This window comes from Takifugu flavidus, chromosome 3 (assembly GCF_003711565.1).
Source record: "Takifugu flavidus isolate HTHZ2018 chromosome 3, ASM371156v2, whole genome shotgun sequence".
In the NCBI taxonomy this organism is placed as follows: domain Eukaryota; kingdom Metazoa; phylum Chordata; class Actinopteri; order Tetraodontiformes; family Tetraodontidae; genus Takifugu; species Takifugu flavidus.
This window is the reverse complement of record NC_079522.1, coordinates 2,563,314-2,578,500: the sequence shown is the minus strand read 5'-3', so window position 1 is coordinate 2,578,500 and position 15,187 is coordinate 2,563,314. Positions and strand designations below refer to the sequence as shown.

The 15,187-nt window shown below is 54.6% G+C and overlaps 1 protein-coding gene across 3 annotated transcripts in view; it reads left to right on the top strand.

Annotated features, from left to right (window-relative positions):
- The first annotated feature begins 288 nt into the window (after positions 1-288).
- kcnip4a (potassium voltage-gated channel interacting protein 4a) overlaps positions 289-15,187 on the top strand; it is a 52,436-nt gene continuing 37,537 nt past the window's right edge. Inside the window, exon 1 of one of the 3 annotated variants that reach the window (XM_057027847.1) lies at positions 289-799. In XM_057027847.1, the coding sequence (XP_056883827.1) occupies positions 667-799 (133 nt within the window). In that variant the 5' untranslated portion in view covers positions 289-666. Of the gene's footprint in view, positions 800-14,202; positions 14,990-15,187 lie in introns of those variants that run through there. The other 2 variants (XM_057027850.1, XM_057027849.1) reach the window with 2 other exon arrangements.

The window sequence follows — 15,187 nt, the reverse complement described above, 5'->3', positions numbered from 1 at the left end:
ATATTCGCGACCAGTTTTGCTGTTTACCAAATATATTTATATTTTAATGTTCAGAGTTAGTGCTGTAATACAGAGACAATGTCTGGACTTGAAATGTTGGGGGATGTCGTGGTCAGATAAATCATTTTTGTTCTCTCCGGGCTCCCGTAACGGCCAGAAAAGCACGATTTAAGCACGAACACGTACTTTTGCGTCAACATTGATATAAATGCTTTAGGGCAGCACAAAACACGACGGGTCTGGCAATATGATCAATAAAACTTTTATTTTCAACATAAAAACAAAATGATACGACTGCCAAGCCCTATAAATGTCCAAAACACGACACTTGAACAACTCGTGAAAAAACTGCGGTGACGAAAGCGTCAAAAGTCACTTTGACGTTAAAACTTGGTCTAAATTCACGACATTGTGATTCAAGTGAGCTCAAAACCCGCCGGTTGTCGTCGTTTTGTGCGTCGCCCAATAAAAATCGCCTAATTGTGAACATTGTAGAGCGAATCCCGCCTGTGCGCGTTCACGTTCGCTACCGCGTGCCCGCGCCCCCTCCCGCCGTTTAAATGAGCAGCAACTGGTCCCGCAGCCTCCGACGGAGAGAGCAGCCAAGAACCGAAGCCGAGAGGACCTGGACCCAGAACCGACACCGGCACCAGCACGCAGGCAGACATGGACACCAAACCCCTGGAGACGGTCTCCGGCCGGGTGGACGCGGCGGGTTCGGCTGCTGGTAGGACCGGTGCTCGGTGCTCCTCACCACGGGGGTCCGCTGACTGCGGAGCGGTGTTGGTGTCGTTGGAGGGTAAAAACAGTTTAATGTTGCCTCGGTTGCTGCTGCAACTTCGTTCATTCGGCGTCACTTTAGGCGACGTTGCCGTCGAGCTGGCAACTTTGCGAGGGTCGCCAGTTGGCGTCCGCGTGGCGGCACATTCCCGCCCCCGGGTGTGTTCAGTTCCCTCCAACATCTCTGGAAATCTCTGATTTTCAAGGCAGCATTAAACGACTCCTGTGTTTTTAGCAGCACTTTACTTCCGTGCACGAGTCGCTTCAGCACTTTTGCCTTCTGAGAAAATGCGGTTTGGTTGGAATCAGGTTATTTTTGACTAAAAACACCGAGTCTCTGAACTCTGGAGGCAGGTTTAGATGCTCAACAGCTTTGGAATGTTGAGCCTGTTGTTGGGCAATCATAAAAAAGTGGATTTAGGGCCACAGGCCATCTCCAGAACCAACCCAACCCACAAGGACACATTAAGAACTGTGATTGTCCGTGTTACATCCGATGTTGCTCAGGTTGGCGTTTGTTAGCGGTCGGTGTCGGGTGTTGTTCTAAAGTTTTAGCCAGACCCGAGCAGTCGCGGGAGATTTCCCTTACTTCGGTCCAGATCCTAAAATAAAATTCCACATTGCTCCCAACGTTTCCCGAATGTAAAAAACCCATCCGGTGACCTTTTCAGAGCAGCTTCGGTGATTTTGGTTCCACCTTCGTGGATCTGGTCCAGATAAACAGACAATCTGGAGGCCACGTGAGGAGAACCTCGGTACCTTTGTTGCTCTTCTTGCCCCGTCGAAGCCCCCTAGCCCCCCCCCCACCCACCCAGGGACCCTGGGGGAATCTGAAAATGGCACGAATGTCCCCCAAAAATGCTCGAGCCAACGACCCCGTCCCCCCGAGAGCTCCCTTCCTTCCATAGGGCGCGGCTAGCTCGTATTATCTTCTGCTCAAAGTTGAGGGAACTTGACGCAACAAAGCAGTTGTTGGCTCCTCCTTTGGTCTGGATGGAGTGTTATCGTTCGGGCAACGTGCTTAAAGGTTGTTCATCATCCGAAATGCCGGAAACCCACAGAAACGATAATCCTCAGATTTGTTTCGGATTTAATAAATCTCGCCAGGTCGCGTTGTTGCGTAATCTTGGACTGAAAATAAACCGTCTTCTTCTTTTGGGGCCTTGTTCTTTTTATATCTGTCGTTTAAATCGGCTCCCGACGTCAGATTTTTAACGTGCGTCTGAAGTTGTCAGGTGGAACACGGGCACGGAACAAGCGCCTCGCTCGGTTTTCGCGTCTGTTAGCGGGCGCTAAGCTGTAGCCGCTCCAGATCTGTCAGGCGCGTTGTGGCTGTTCAGAGGGAGGTTTTGACAGGATGACCAAAAAAAAAGAGACGCAAACGTTGGTTTTTCATCTAATATTTAAAAGACAAAGAGCAGGACATGAAGGAAGCATCCATAAAAAGATCAGCGGAAGTTTTTCCTCCTGTCGGCATCAGTTTAGCTAGTTTTTATGATTTAAACAAAGAAAAAAAGCTAATAAATAGAAACTCAAGGCTGCTGATGCTCTTCTGGTGCCCCCCCCCCCTCCCCCAGTGTTTCCATGGCATTACCTGGGGGGGGGGGTCCAAACTCAGTGGGGTCGAGAACACGTCCCATTTTCAGGTTGAGCTCCAGAATCTGGCTTCTGTTCCCGTTAGATTATTCCAGGCGGCCACCTGTGCGCTCGCTCTCCCGCCGTTCTGGTCAAATCCGGGATTATTTGGCCCAACTTGGCGCCGGTCTCCCAGAGGAGCCCTCTGACATTTCCAGTTTGTCATGTTTGTTCCCTTTTGGGAGGAAGGGCGGGGCGAGCCTGCTCGGGCGGACCATCTGTCTCGGGACCCAGTCCAGACCAGAGTCTGCCCAGAGCTCCTCGCGTCTCCGCCGCCCATCCAGCAACACTTTAGCGTCTGCTTCATTTCCCTGCTAACGTTTAGCACGTTAGCGTGTCAAATTACCAGCAGCCTTTCAAACTGCGTTAGAGGGAGCAGCTAATGACGCTAATTGTCATTTAGATGATTCTCTAGTCCTTTAGGCAATGACAGGTGGCGTTCCCACATTTCCCTCCCATCCTCGGAACTATGCTGGTTTATTCTTCACCGTGTCTGCTGCCGTACTCGGCTCCGTGGAGCCCAGCGGCCGTGTGTGTTGTGGGGTGGAACTCCAGGAAATGGTGTCGGGGATGAAAATGACATCATGTGAGCCATATGAGGAGGACCGCCGATCCACCAGAGTGTCCTCCGGTTCTTCCTGTCCCAGCGATTATGAAAAGCCCGCTGTGTGTCCCAGCAAGTCCACGTCCAGAAGGTCGCAGTCGGCTCTGGCAACAGACTCCACGAGCATAAGCACCAGCGACTCGGATGCGATAGAAGCGTGGCGATGTTTGTCGGAGCTAAAAATAAAGCGGAACAAAGCCAGAAGGGAACCTGCAGAGGTTTGAGTCCAAAGCTCCATCTGCAGCATCTGCTGGGACTTCTGAGCTCTGCTGCCACCCAGTGGTGAAGCGGGGGAAGAGCGGCTGGAGAGTAACGCGGCCGTGGCCCCGGGACCACGCACACACCTGCCGGCTCACATCCTCCCCCGGAAGGTGCCCCCAGATCCCCGCAGGAGCTTGTCTGGTCACGGACGCGAGGTCTCTGAACACGCTGACCGCTAAAGAGCCGCCGTTATCTCCAGATTACAGCCGCCGAGGCTGAATAATTCATGGCACGGACCCGAAAATGGGACGGGGGCACCAGCAGAGGGCAGCGCGGCGCCTCCGGGGGGGGCATTGGTGTCAGAAACGTCTCGGAAATGGGTCAGTTCCTCCAGTACCCCCGTTAAAAGTGCTGAACTGCTGCCGGTGCGGTTAATTAAAACGCGCTAACGGCGTCGGCGAACGTGCGGCGGCTCCTCGTGACCTTCTGATTAACCCTTGCGAGGCGCTGGGTGACGTATCGTCATCGGGCGCTTCCTCGTGGACATTTGAAGAGCTGAGTTTTATGGATTCTCGGGGCAGGGAAACGTTTCCTGAGGCGTTCCGTTCCTGACCTGTGGGATCGGCCTAATGAGGCTCCCGTGGTACCGGCTGACCCTGGAACGCTGCGGCGGCGCCGGAGCCTCGAGGCCGGATGGCGTCACAATGCAGCGTCCTGAGTTCTGGAACGCCGAGGCAACAACCAGAGCTTCCGAATCCTCCCGTCTCAAAGATGCTCCGGGACCTCTGATGGACATGAGACGGAGCCGTTAACGATCTTCCGGGATCTGAGGGTGTGACTCTAACGACCGTTGTGCGAAGCCTAACGGAGACGGAGCGCTGCCGTTGGGGGTCTTTAAACGTGGGCGGAGCTGCGCTGCGGAATGTCGCTGCTCCTGCAGCTCATCTGTGGATCGTGTTACAGCTGATGGGAGGTCAAATGTCGGCGCTGCATCGGACGTTTGGTCGGATGCTACTGATGCTATTTTTAGCAACGGAGGTTGTGAAGAAACGCTGTCGCACAAAGGCCAGACGGTTTTCTTGGGTGGGGTGGCAGCAGTTTTCCTTCATTAATCCCAGACGTGGGGCTGACGTGGTCAGGTTGTCCGGACCGTCCTCTAGCTACCTCGCTTGGCTCCTCCGGGAGATTGCTCACAGGTTCCGATGTTTGGTTGGCCTCCATAAACCTGGAATCTGACCACTGGATCGGAGCCAACATTAGCAAATAGCCTAGCATGATTGTCCCCCTACAAGTACCAGTACAGTAAGAGACACAGCTGCTGCTGAATATCAGCGACCAGGATCTGAATTATTCACAATATCTGGGACAAAGATCTTGGTGTGCTTGTAGCCTCTGCATCCTCCGGTACCGCCTCAGCCGATCCGGTGGCTGGTTCCAGCGCTGCGGTTGGCGGCCTGGTGGGGAACGACGGCTCTACCCCCAGGCCCACGTCCCCGCCTTCGTACCCTCGGGTACGGGATATTCTCCGGTCCTCTCTGGGGAAGCAATTAGCTTCCCTGTTGCAGGTAACCAGCTATTAAACCGTTAGCGCATCCATTTGGGCCCCAACTGCCACAGAACATTAGCGTCATATTATGTAAATTCCTGACAGTCGCAGCATTAATACACGGCAGCTCCGAGCGGAGCCGACGGAAACATTCCTCCGCACATTAAGGTGCGAGATGCGACCGAGCTAGCGACAGCGTCGCTTCGCTACCGGGTCTCGCCACAGCCCTGATATCAGATATGACTGATTTTAACGGCCAGTCGTCCCTTCGCCGCGGTCACGGCGGTTGGGGTTGATCCAGCGTTCCCAGCTCCGACTCCTCCGCCCACATAGGGGTCGTCCCTGCTCCTCCTCCTCCTCCTGCTCCTCCTCCTCCTCCTGCTCCTCCTCCCACCCCCTTTCACACTCTGTCGATCAGCCCGGGAAAGAAAAAGTGCTGGCGTTGAAACCTGAGGATCATTTGCAGACTGCGGTTGCAGAGGCGGCGTTCATCTCCGGCTGCGTCCCCGAGGTAAGACGACGTTCCCAGACGTGCAGTCGGGACTTGACCTGATCCGCATTGTAGGACACAAATGTGTCGGGCGCCGCGGTGACGGCGTGATGTTTGATCTCCCTCAAACTTGGGCTGTTGATCCAGGACCTCCGCGACGCAGTTGTGATGAATGCAGTTGGGTATCATTAGCTAATGTTTTATTCAGTAGCGTCTTTAAATTTTAACGATTGTCTCGGGATAATCGTCTGGGCACGGTCGGGATGTTGTCATTCACAAATCTACTGGCGCGACGCGGGTTGAGGTGGAGCAGCCAAGTGTGTGTCACAACCTCTCCGCCGGCTGCTGTGACGGTTCTGCTAACAGACGCTGTGTTTGTAGCTCCCACCATGAGTCCACCACCCAAGAGAACCCAGTGGAGGGAGAACCTGCAGAATTTCCGCAGAGATCACATGTTTTCCACAAAGGTCCTGCTCAACTGCTGCCTGGTGAGGCGCGTCATCGCCTGGGCCGCCCCGACCGCCAAAGGTAGAAACGCTACTGGTTCGCCACTGCAGGACGCCGGTGCCTGTGATGGGGTCTAGCGAGACCGTCGGTGTCGGGAACCGTCTGATCGGGGTTTGTCCAGAGTTCAGGAACAGTGAGAGTCAAGAGAGGTTGTTTGGGGAACGGTAGATTCTGCAACAGGCAGTGGGGTCTAGCTTCTTTCTGTAGTCATGCTAATGCTAATTGGTAGAGGCAACGTGCTGATGTTCGCTAACAAACGAGGGGCGAGTGTATCTGGACGTGTCCCAAATTCAAATTCCTGCCTGTAGCGGTTGTACGGCAGAGACGGCGCTGACTGCCCGTAGTATCGGATGTTAATAGCTAATGTAGCTAATGCTGTTAGCCCGCTAGCGTTTAAACCCGCATCAACTCTGGTGTGGAACTGAAGCTCGACCCGACCCAGCGTAAAGGAAAGGAGTTGAATAAAAACCTTGAATCAGAACTTTTCCGAACAGAAGCTCCGATGTTTTGAATCAGCTCGGTACCTCTGTGGTGTCGATCAGCTGCCCTTTGACCCCGCGGGACGCTTAGTTCACTGTTCCTGGCGTTCACATTCCAGGCAGGAAGACTATTGATTAGCGGAGCTCATAAAACAAGATTTATAAGAATGTTGGCTAAAAGATCGAGCAGGAGAACGTGGGTTGCTGCTCCGATCCGATCCGACGTCCCATCCTTAATGTGGGTCATCGGTCTGTTTGGGGATCATTATGGGAGCCATTAAACAGTCATGAGTATTTACCCCCAGGGGGCTCGATCTTACCCCCAGGGGGTAAATACCATCTGCAGTCAAGACTTTAGTTTATTCCATGGAGGGTTGAGCAGGGCCCCCAAAAATAGCTGCTGTTGCGATGAATCAGGGGTCCCGTCTCGCTGGGGGAGTCTTCTGGCTTTATTCCATCTGTGCTTCTGCTGGGTTTGGAATTAGATTCTGTCAGTGTTGAACCATGGCGGCGGCGGCGGCGGGGCCCAGGTGCTCCCTGTCGGGCCTTTTCTGAATTGGATTTCTGTTCCTCACCTTCTCATTGTGAATTTGAACATATTCCTCGGGTGGCGTGTCTGCAATCGCCCCCTCATTTCCCAGAATAACCTCCCGTGCAGGTTTCTCTGCTCTCAACCTGCCGGGTGGCACTTTTACCCTCCGGATGTTGGGAAAGGAGCACGCTCGCTAAAGCGGGACGGAGGCCGAGCAGAAACGTCAATGCTCCTCCAGGACCGCAGACGCCCAGATGTTTAGAACCCTTCGGGGGTCAAATTTGAGGCAAATATTGAGCCTTTCTGATGGATCAGCACCATAATACTTCCTGTTGTGCCTCCCGTCCCGTAGTCTGCTGCCCCCTACCGGACGGTAGGCGGACCTGCGGTTGTACCTCTGCCTAACGTCCGGTAGAGGGCAGCAGACTACTGGTGTCAATGAGTATTAAAAGGAGAAGCGCGTGTTGCCTTCAGGGGTTTTAGTACAGCAAGATCCTGGAAAATCTGGTCAGAAGAGGCAAATATGCCCTTTTGAAAATAGCTTTCAGAACCGGTTCTGTGTGTTTGCTGTGACATTAAACCTGTTGGATTCATCCTCGTGTGAAACTCAGCAGTGGCCCCTGAACACCCCTCCTGCGTTGCAGTCCCCCCTCAGGTTCCAGTTTTCCCAGTTCGCGGAGCGTTCTCTCATTTCCCAGCCCCGACGCTCTTATCTCACGATATCGGGTCGTGCCCCTCAGACGGAGCAGAAATAGCCTGAAAATCAATTTCCTGGAGTTCCGAGGCCTCTCGAGGAAACTCAACGCCTCATTTTTTATCAGCTTTTCAGGTTCTGCTGGAAACACTCCTGTCGCTCTTTGAAGCTGATCCCGATTTAATTGCCCAGAGTTGCAGGGTGGCGGCGCTCCCCGTGGTGTCGGACCTCAGGGAGCGCCGCCGCCCAAACGCCTCTCAAACCTGAGAAATAAAACGGTGATGCTTCAGCTTGAGGAGCTTTAAAGCTGCTGGGGAGCCTCCATCATCTCCAGAGATCCCAGTTCTGCCTGTGGTTGTGGGTTAAGGGGCCCACTTGGCTCTGGCAGGTTTCATGCTGGTCCAATTTGATATTAAGAACATCGAGGGGTGTTGGACCCAGTCCTAGAGGGGCCGATCCAGCCGGGCTTTCTGTCCTAGCATAGTGGAGCAGCCCCTCTTGAACTGGGTCTGGACCTCTCTGATTCAGGGGCTCCGGTCGGGCAGGAAGGCGGCCCCTCCTGGGAAGTAATTCTCTTGGAGAAAAGTAACAGCCGATAGGGGGGGGGGGTCCGCTGAGTCCTAAATAACTGTTTCAGAATGGACCCGGTCCCCTGAGACAAGCTGCTTGTTGGTTCTCAGAAAAGCTGCCGACTTTCTATTTTGGTGAGTTTTCCCGCCTGCTCAAGGGCGAAGGTCTCGGAAGGTGTGAGGAGGAAACGGGAAAAGACGGTGATGGATTGGAGGGAAACGAGAGGCAGCAGAGAGCCGGGGGAGGCGGGGGGGCGCTGGGCGTTTTAGTCTTGATATTCTGCTGAAATCTGTCCGGACGTTTATGGCTGAAGCTCTCGGCAGGTTCCTGCAGGTCGCTTTAGCCTCTCAGGTCCGTCCACGGTTCTAACGGTCAGCCCTCGTGTCCTCTGAGAGACACTTTCCATGAGGTCAACCGACGGCGATCCCGACGTTCCCGACGTTCCCTTTGTGCCGACCCGAGCGCCTGTTGATAAACGGGGATTAGCTGCTAATGGTGGGATTAGCGGATGAATGGCTGACCCCGGCCAACCGCGCCGTTTGTAAAACGCCTTAAACTGGCTCGTTGACAGACGTGGACACGTCCAGTGGCGTCCTGGGGACGGCGGTAACGGAGACGCCGGCCGTTTAGACGCACGACAGCTGAGCGGGCGGCGCTGTAACCAAGCCGGCTCCTTTTGTGCAGCGGCTCCTCCGAAACCTCATTAAAAATGCATCCGGGGCCACGTGCGGCGTTTTTTTTTCCAGAGGATCTTTTGTTTCTGGGACGGACACGTGCAAATCCGAGGACGGAAAAGGTCGACGCTTCAAGTGAGGTTAGAAAAGGCGGCCGTCAAAGCTAACATGACGTAGCATCACTAGCCGTGTATGTTGAGGGGACAAAGACTCCTCCTCCTCCTGTCGTCCTTAATTCCAGGATTTGTCTCTGCAGGAGTCATTCATTTAACTCGTCCTTCTCCGTCTCTCCTGCTCCCGACCTCGGCGTCCTCCTGTCCTCCGCTAGCTGCTAACCTACTTCAGCGGAGCGCTTGTGTTAGCGCCGCCGCCCCGGGCCTCTATAAATAGGCCTCGTTGATTGATACTGGGTTGCCTGAAACCTGGGAGGCCTCGGCCGTGCCTGCGCCGCCGCGCGTTAGCACACCTGTCCCCGCGGTCCGGGGGGAGGAGCAACCCCAGGATACCTCCCTCCCCCCTAAATGGCGATGTTTCGAAAGTCCGCAGGACTCGGAACTCTGCTGCTGGGCGGAGAACTTTGTGGATATTTCCGTCCTTTGATTAAAGCTGTAAACGTGCGAATTAAATTTCTCCAGTTTCCTGCTTTTAATGGTGATTAAACATGAGCGAGCGCAGGCCAGTGAGGGAAGGGAGTGGAACGCTAACGTTGCCATTGGCAACACATCGCTGGGGGGTCAGGGTCAGGCCGGTGACGTGGAGCCTCATCGGGACAGGATGGGACGGAGATCATGGTCCTACTGGGAGCCTCCCAGTCACACCTGTCTTTGCTGACCCGTGTCAGACGGGACAGAGCGCCCGTCAGGTGACCTGGTTGTATTTCAAGTGTCCTAAAATTCCCTCTTTTTCCCAGGGAAGACTGGGAGAGGTCGGAGTGACGTCGGCTCTCTGCCTAGAGATATTTTCTTAAAGTCAGATTATGTTTAATCCTTTCTGGAAGGAGGGATTAGCGGCGCGTAAGCGCTTTAACAGGTTTACCTGTTGATTTCCCTTTTCCGAGCCAATTTCCTGCGGCGAGAGCGACATTTGTGAGGAGGAGGAAGAGGTGAAGGAAGTTTGGGAGGCGTCAGGGTGGAGGGCGCCTCTGTCGGGAGCAGATTAAACCCCGTTAGCGGTTGCTGGCGACTCCGGGGGGGCACAGCCGCCATTTCCTGTCCAATTATTTCCCAACTCTTGGCGTCCTTTTTAAGTGACACTTTTAGGTTTTCTCTCACTTCCGCTGATGACAGGATTGGGAATTTCTGAGCCGCGCGGCTCCACATTCAGGGCATCTTCTATATTTGCTGCTCCAGTAACGGAGTCCATATGTTCTCACTTGTGGGGGGTAAAAATAAAACGGCGTGCGCCCGCTCCCGGTGGACAAGCCCCATCCTTCTTCAGCCACCGTTGGACTCTGTTGGTGCAGAAATCAGGTCAAAGGCGTCCTCGCAGCGGCGGAAAAACCCACCAAAATGAGGTCATGGAACAGAAATGGCGCCGAGCGCCGTCGCGTGGCACCACCTACGCTTTGTTATGACAGGTTAGTCCCTCCAACACTAACACGCCGCTCGCTGGCGTCCTCGCTGCGCGTGTTGGCCGCGATGAAGCCGGCTCAAGTGGCCGCGCCTGTTATGGAGCATTAGACGCCCCTGGAGCGGGGGGGGCGGGGGGGCCGTTTGAGTAACGCTGCTTCCCGTGCCCAAACGGCAGCTGTTTACGGAGAAACGGCGTCTCCTCCATTAAGCCAGAACGCCACATCTGAGGCTGGACATTAACCCACCACATGATCCCTTTGCGCCGCATTTCCTCCTACTTTGCGAGCGCTTACCGGCAGCCCACTTCCGCTGATGAATTCGGTGTAATGTCCCCCCCTAATTACAGCGCTAACGATTGTTAGCGCTGCGTGCTGGTGGCTGTAATCTACTCCAGCGACGGCGTCGGAGTGGTTTCTTTTTTTTTTTTCCTCGAGTTTCGGGCGCTAAAGCGCCGTTGGTGCGGAAAGAGGATGGTTCTGGGAGGAGGAAGGAACGCCGCGCTCCGATGAGGGTTGACTGACCTGCCCCCCCCAGCGGTGGTGGTCCAGAGGTTCCTGCTGCCGGGCCTGACGTCCGGATGTGTCATTAACCGGAGCCGCAGGCTTTGTCTCCTGGGAATGCTTCATAACAGTGGCGGTTATTGGACCTCTGAGTCAGCTCTGGATTTATGAAGGAGCAGCAAAGCCAGACCCCTCAACCCCCCCCAACCCCCCCTCCCAACATTAGGAGCAACAAACGGGGAGCGAAAGGTGGCCAGTGTTGGGATAAATCGTCATTCTGGGGGTTTCAGATGACATTTACAGGCTTTGAATTGGGGGGGTCTGGCAGCGTGGTCGGGGGGGTAAAGCCGTGCACGTGAGTCGGTCTTCACTTTCATCAGCATGTTAACAAGGACCCGGGGCCCCTCGCTGGTTCTGCTCAGCATCGTATTCCGTCGTCCTGGGAGACCCGGGAAAGAAGTTGGATCCCGCTCAGAGAGATTTGCATAAACATGATTCCTGCCGGATCGGGCCCGATCCCAGCCGCCGAGATGCCGGCGCCGTCTGCCGGCACATCCGCATCCGTGCCCTGGAAAACGTCCGCACGTATTCGGGCGCAACATTTGCAGCCCGGGAACATCTCGCACTTCCCAGCAGCTCCACAAAACGAGAGGTTGTATATTTTCGCCTCTCGGAGGTTAAATAACGACGCGGCGGAAGCGGCTCCTGGTCCCCGGCGCTGATCCATTTCACAGTTCATTAGGAAACGCACATTCATCATTCCGGCGCCTCCTCGGCTGCTTTTGAACGGCCGCGCGGAGCCGCTCAGCCTTATCGGAGCCAAATAGCCGCAGTGAGGAGATAAAGCCAGCCACAGCGCCGGGTTCTGACCCGGCACAAAGTTAGATTGCATTTCAAGCCTCGCTGTTCCTCATCAGCAGATTCCTAACGACGGGGGATTATATCAGTTTTCCATTACGACCTTAAGAAAAGCGGCGCCGCTAATGAATGCCGATGAGGCCCGGTGGCTGCGGTTATCATTTCAGAACCGCCAGATGTTCCTGGTACGCTCTTGTTTCCAAAGGCAGGGACGGAGCACTCTGTTCCCAACACATTATGGTTTTTGTTTTTTACAATGGCGCCGTGGGCGAACAATCGCCCTGAACGTAGCACGTCGATGTCATAAGCTATTAATTATTGATATCGACCCGGCACGGACACCCCCGGCGCTCCGATAAAAGCAAGGAAGTGAGCCGAATGGCTCTGGGTAGTTCTCCAGACTTTTACGGCTGTTTTTAAGGCGTCATTTAGTGCGTAATAAAATAGAAATCGGTGTCTTTTACACCCCAGGGTTGATGCGCAAACATGCTAATAGCTGGGAGGAGCCGTCCACTTTCTGCTGACTCCTTCCTGGTCAGCACGGAAAAGCGATTATCCGTCACGTCCCATCGATCGGCTGCTGTGGGTGTTTATATCCCAGACAAGGACCCGGCTTTTCTGGGATTATCACGCGCTTTGTCAAAGACGTGCTCGGGCGTCCCTGTTTGTCCTGGTGTTCATGAATCTGCTCAGCTTTCCGCACAAGCCAGCCTGTTTCCTGGAGCAGGGGTGCGAATATCCAACCCACGGAACCGTTCCCGACCCGTCGCACGGACAGAAGTTTCAGACTTTAGCTGCTGCAGCTAGCGTGAGCATAAACATTCTCGTTTATGTGCACGTTGGGCAGCAGCGACTCCCGTTAGCAGCTCTCTTTCTTTTTCTTTTTTTAACCCGTCTATTCGGCCTCCGTCCTGGAAAAGGAAGTCTATAAGCAGAACCTGCGCGTTTGTGTGACGGGAGAGGGAAATGTCTTTGGTCAGGATCAATAAATCTGTCGACTTCGGCGGCCAGGTTCACGTTGGGGCTCTAATTGCTCCTGGGTGCAGCATAAATCCCAGCGCTTCTCCTAGTTTTCCAACGTCGAGGCCGTTAGCCGTTAAAGAATGTGGAAAAGGTGAAATCTTTGATGTGCTTTTATATCAAGATTAAAGGGCATCGGGGTCTGTTGCGGCGTCTCTGGGAAGCTAAATCTGTGTTTGTGCATTGGATCAAAGCAACGTTTCAGAGGGACAAAATGTTCCTTTAGGAGAAAATGAAGCAAAAGTCACGTTTATTTACTGGATTTCAGGATTTGATGTGCTAACATCAAAGCAACAGAGATCAAAGCCCCCATCTCCGTCAGTGAATGCCAGAATCGGATCATCTGGGAGATTCATTTACACATGTGCAAGCTTCATCCTTGATTTCTTCGCCTGTTTTACCGCCTGTTTATCATACATCCCTTTGTGCCTTGATGCTCCACGTGCACGTGCACGTGGCTCACGGTGAGAGGTTTTTCCTGACTGTATATGGACGCGGAATGTGTTGATTTGTTCTGCGGAGGACCGGAGGCCTTGAGATGATCCGCAGGGTACCCCGATGATGTGGCGGTCCTATTTGTCTGCCCTCCTCCCGCGAGAGGAGCGGACCTTCTGCCGGGCTCCGGAATAATGAGGTGGGGGACGGCGGGAAGGTGGCGTGATAGGAGCAAGGCGCTCGGCTGCTCCCGAGTGATTCCTGGGCTGATGTTGTTTATGTGGGAGATTGAAAATGGGGAACAGCCACCAAACAGGTGCACCGGTATCGAAATCCGGCGCTGTGATCGTGTCAGGTGGGAGGGGCTTGTAAAACAGGCGGAACTCATTATGTGGCTAAAGGAGCTAAATTAAAAATGTAGCACGATGATTTAACACGGATGTGTGTGTGTGTGTGTGTGTGTGTGTGTGTGTGTGTGTGTGTGTGTGTGTGTGTGTGTGTGTGTGTGTGTGCGTGCGAGGGATTAGCTTCCAGGAGAAATGAGGCTAAGTCCACTTGGAGCAAAGGCTTCATGCTAGTTCACTATCTGGGCTCAGTGCGACGGTTTTGGTCGGGTAGGACGAACCAACAGGTCCGAAAGCCCTCGAGCCAGACCCGTTCAGGGTCCAGAGAAGAGAGCCTTTTCTGTCCTGTTTCACAAATTGAAATGTCACCTTGCTGGCGATCGACTTCTGGCAAAGTCGCTGAAAGTCTGCGACGCCCCACAGGTACCTGGTTCTGTGCCGCTGTGACCCAGTTACAACTTCCAAGTGATACTTGAGCACATTTGTGGAACAGCTCCTGCCTCACTTCCTGTCTCCGATACCGTCCAGAACTCCAAGGTCAGCTCCTGTCGGGCGACCTGCGGGACCCCCCCCCCCCCCCCCACTCTGGAGGGGGACCATGGCAGTGCCAGAGGAGCGCGTGCCGTCATGCAGGTGCAAACACGAGTTAACGAGGAGTTCGTGATGAGCCTGAGACGACAGTGATGGATGAGCGTCGTCGTGCTAATTAGCCGAGGAGGCGACGCGCTGGGCTGGCGTTAATGTCGTCTTCAGCCTGTCAGTCATCATCAGTGCTGACCTTGACGTTCTCCGCTGCGGGGACAGCGGCGCGGCGTTCCAGACGTCTTTATTTGCGCCTCGTCTTTGCCGCTAACGTCGCCCCGATGACGAGTTCACTTCCACCGGACCCATAATGCACCGTCATCGCCCGTTCATCTGGACACTTTCCCCTTAAATTCTCCTTTATCCCCCTCCTGCTCGTTGTGCACTTTCAATCGCTCCGCTCTTCTCCTCCTCCTCCTCCTCCTCCTCCTCCTCTCTGGCCCCGCCTCCATGGCAACCATCGGCAGAGTGTAAAACATCCACAGATGGTGCCGAGTCGAGCAGAGCAGCAGGAGCGCTACGAGCTCAGCTGTGGGAGCGTGGCTTTGTTTGTGCGTCTGAGAGCGGCGGAGCTGCGTGTCGGCTGAGGGGAGCCACGGGAACACACACACTCACACACACACACACACACTCCGTCCTCAGAGAGGAGGAAGTAAACTGCCGATAGGAAGATATTAATGACCTGAGCAGCGGGACGCCCAGCACCCCCGGTCCGACCCCGGAGGAGCTCGTATCGTAGCGGTTCTCCTCCCTCATGAGCGTCACTGGCTCCGGGCTCAGGGGCCACGCCGCCGCAGCAGGACGCAGGCTCCGGAGTTTTCCAAACTAAACGCCCCCTCGGAGCGGAGTCCTGATCTCTACCTGCGACCGATCGGAGCAACGATGAGCTGCAGGAAGAGGTGCAAGCGGGAGATCTTCAAGTTGGCGCAGTACCTGTTCAGGCTGGTGACGGGAACGCTCCACACCGGTAAGGCGGCCCTGCTTTTCTCTGCTCTTCCTGAGTTCAGATCCACGTCGGAGTCAAACTCCAGAGGAAACTCGGTCATAATCTCTGCTCGGAAAAGTGTGCAGATCGATCTGACCGAGGATTCCCGGCAGGATTTGAAATCGTTCCCGACTACGGCGGGATTTTCAGGGACAGGCGTGTCCGGGAACAGATTAAACT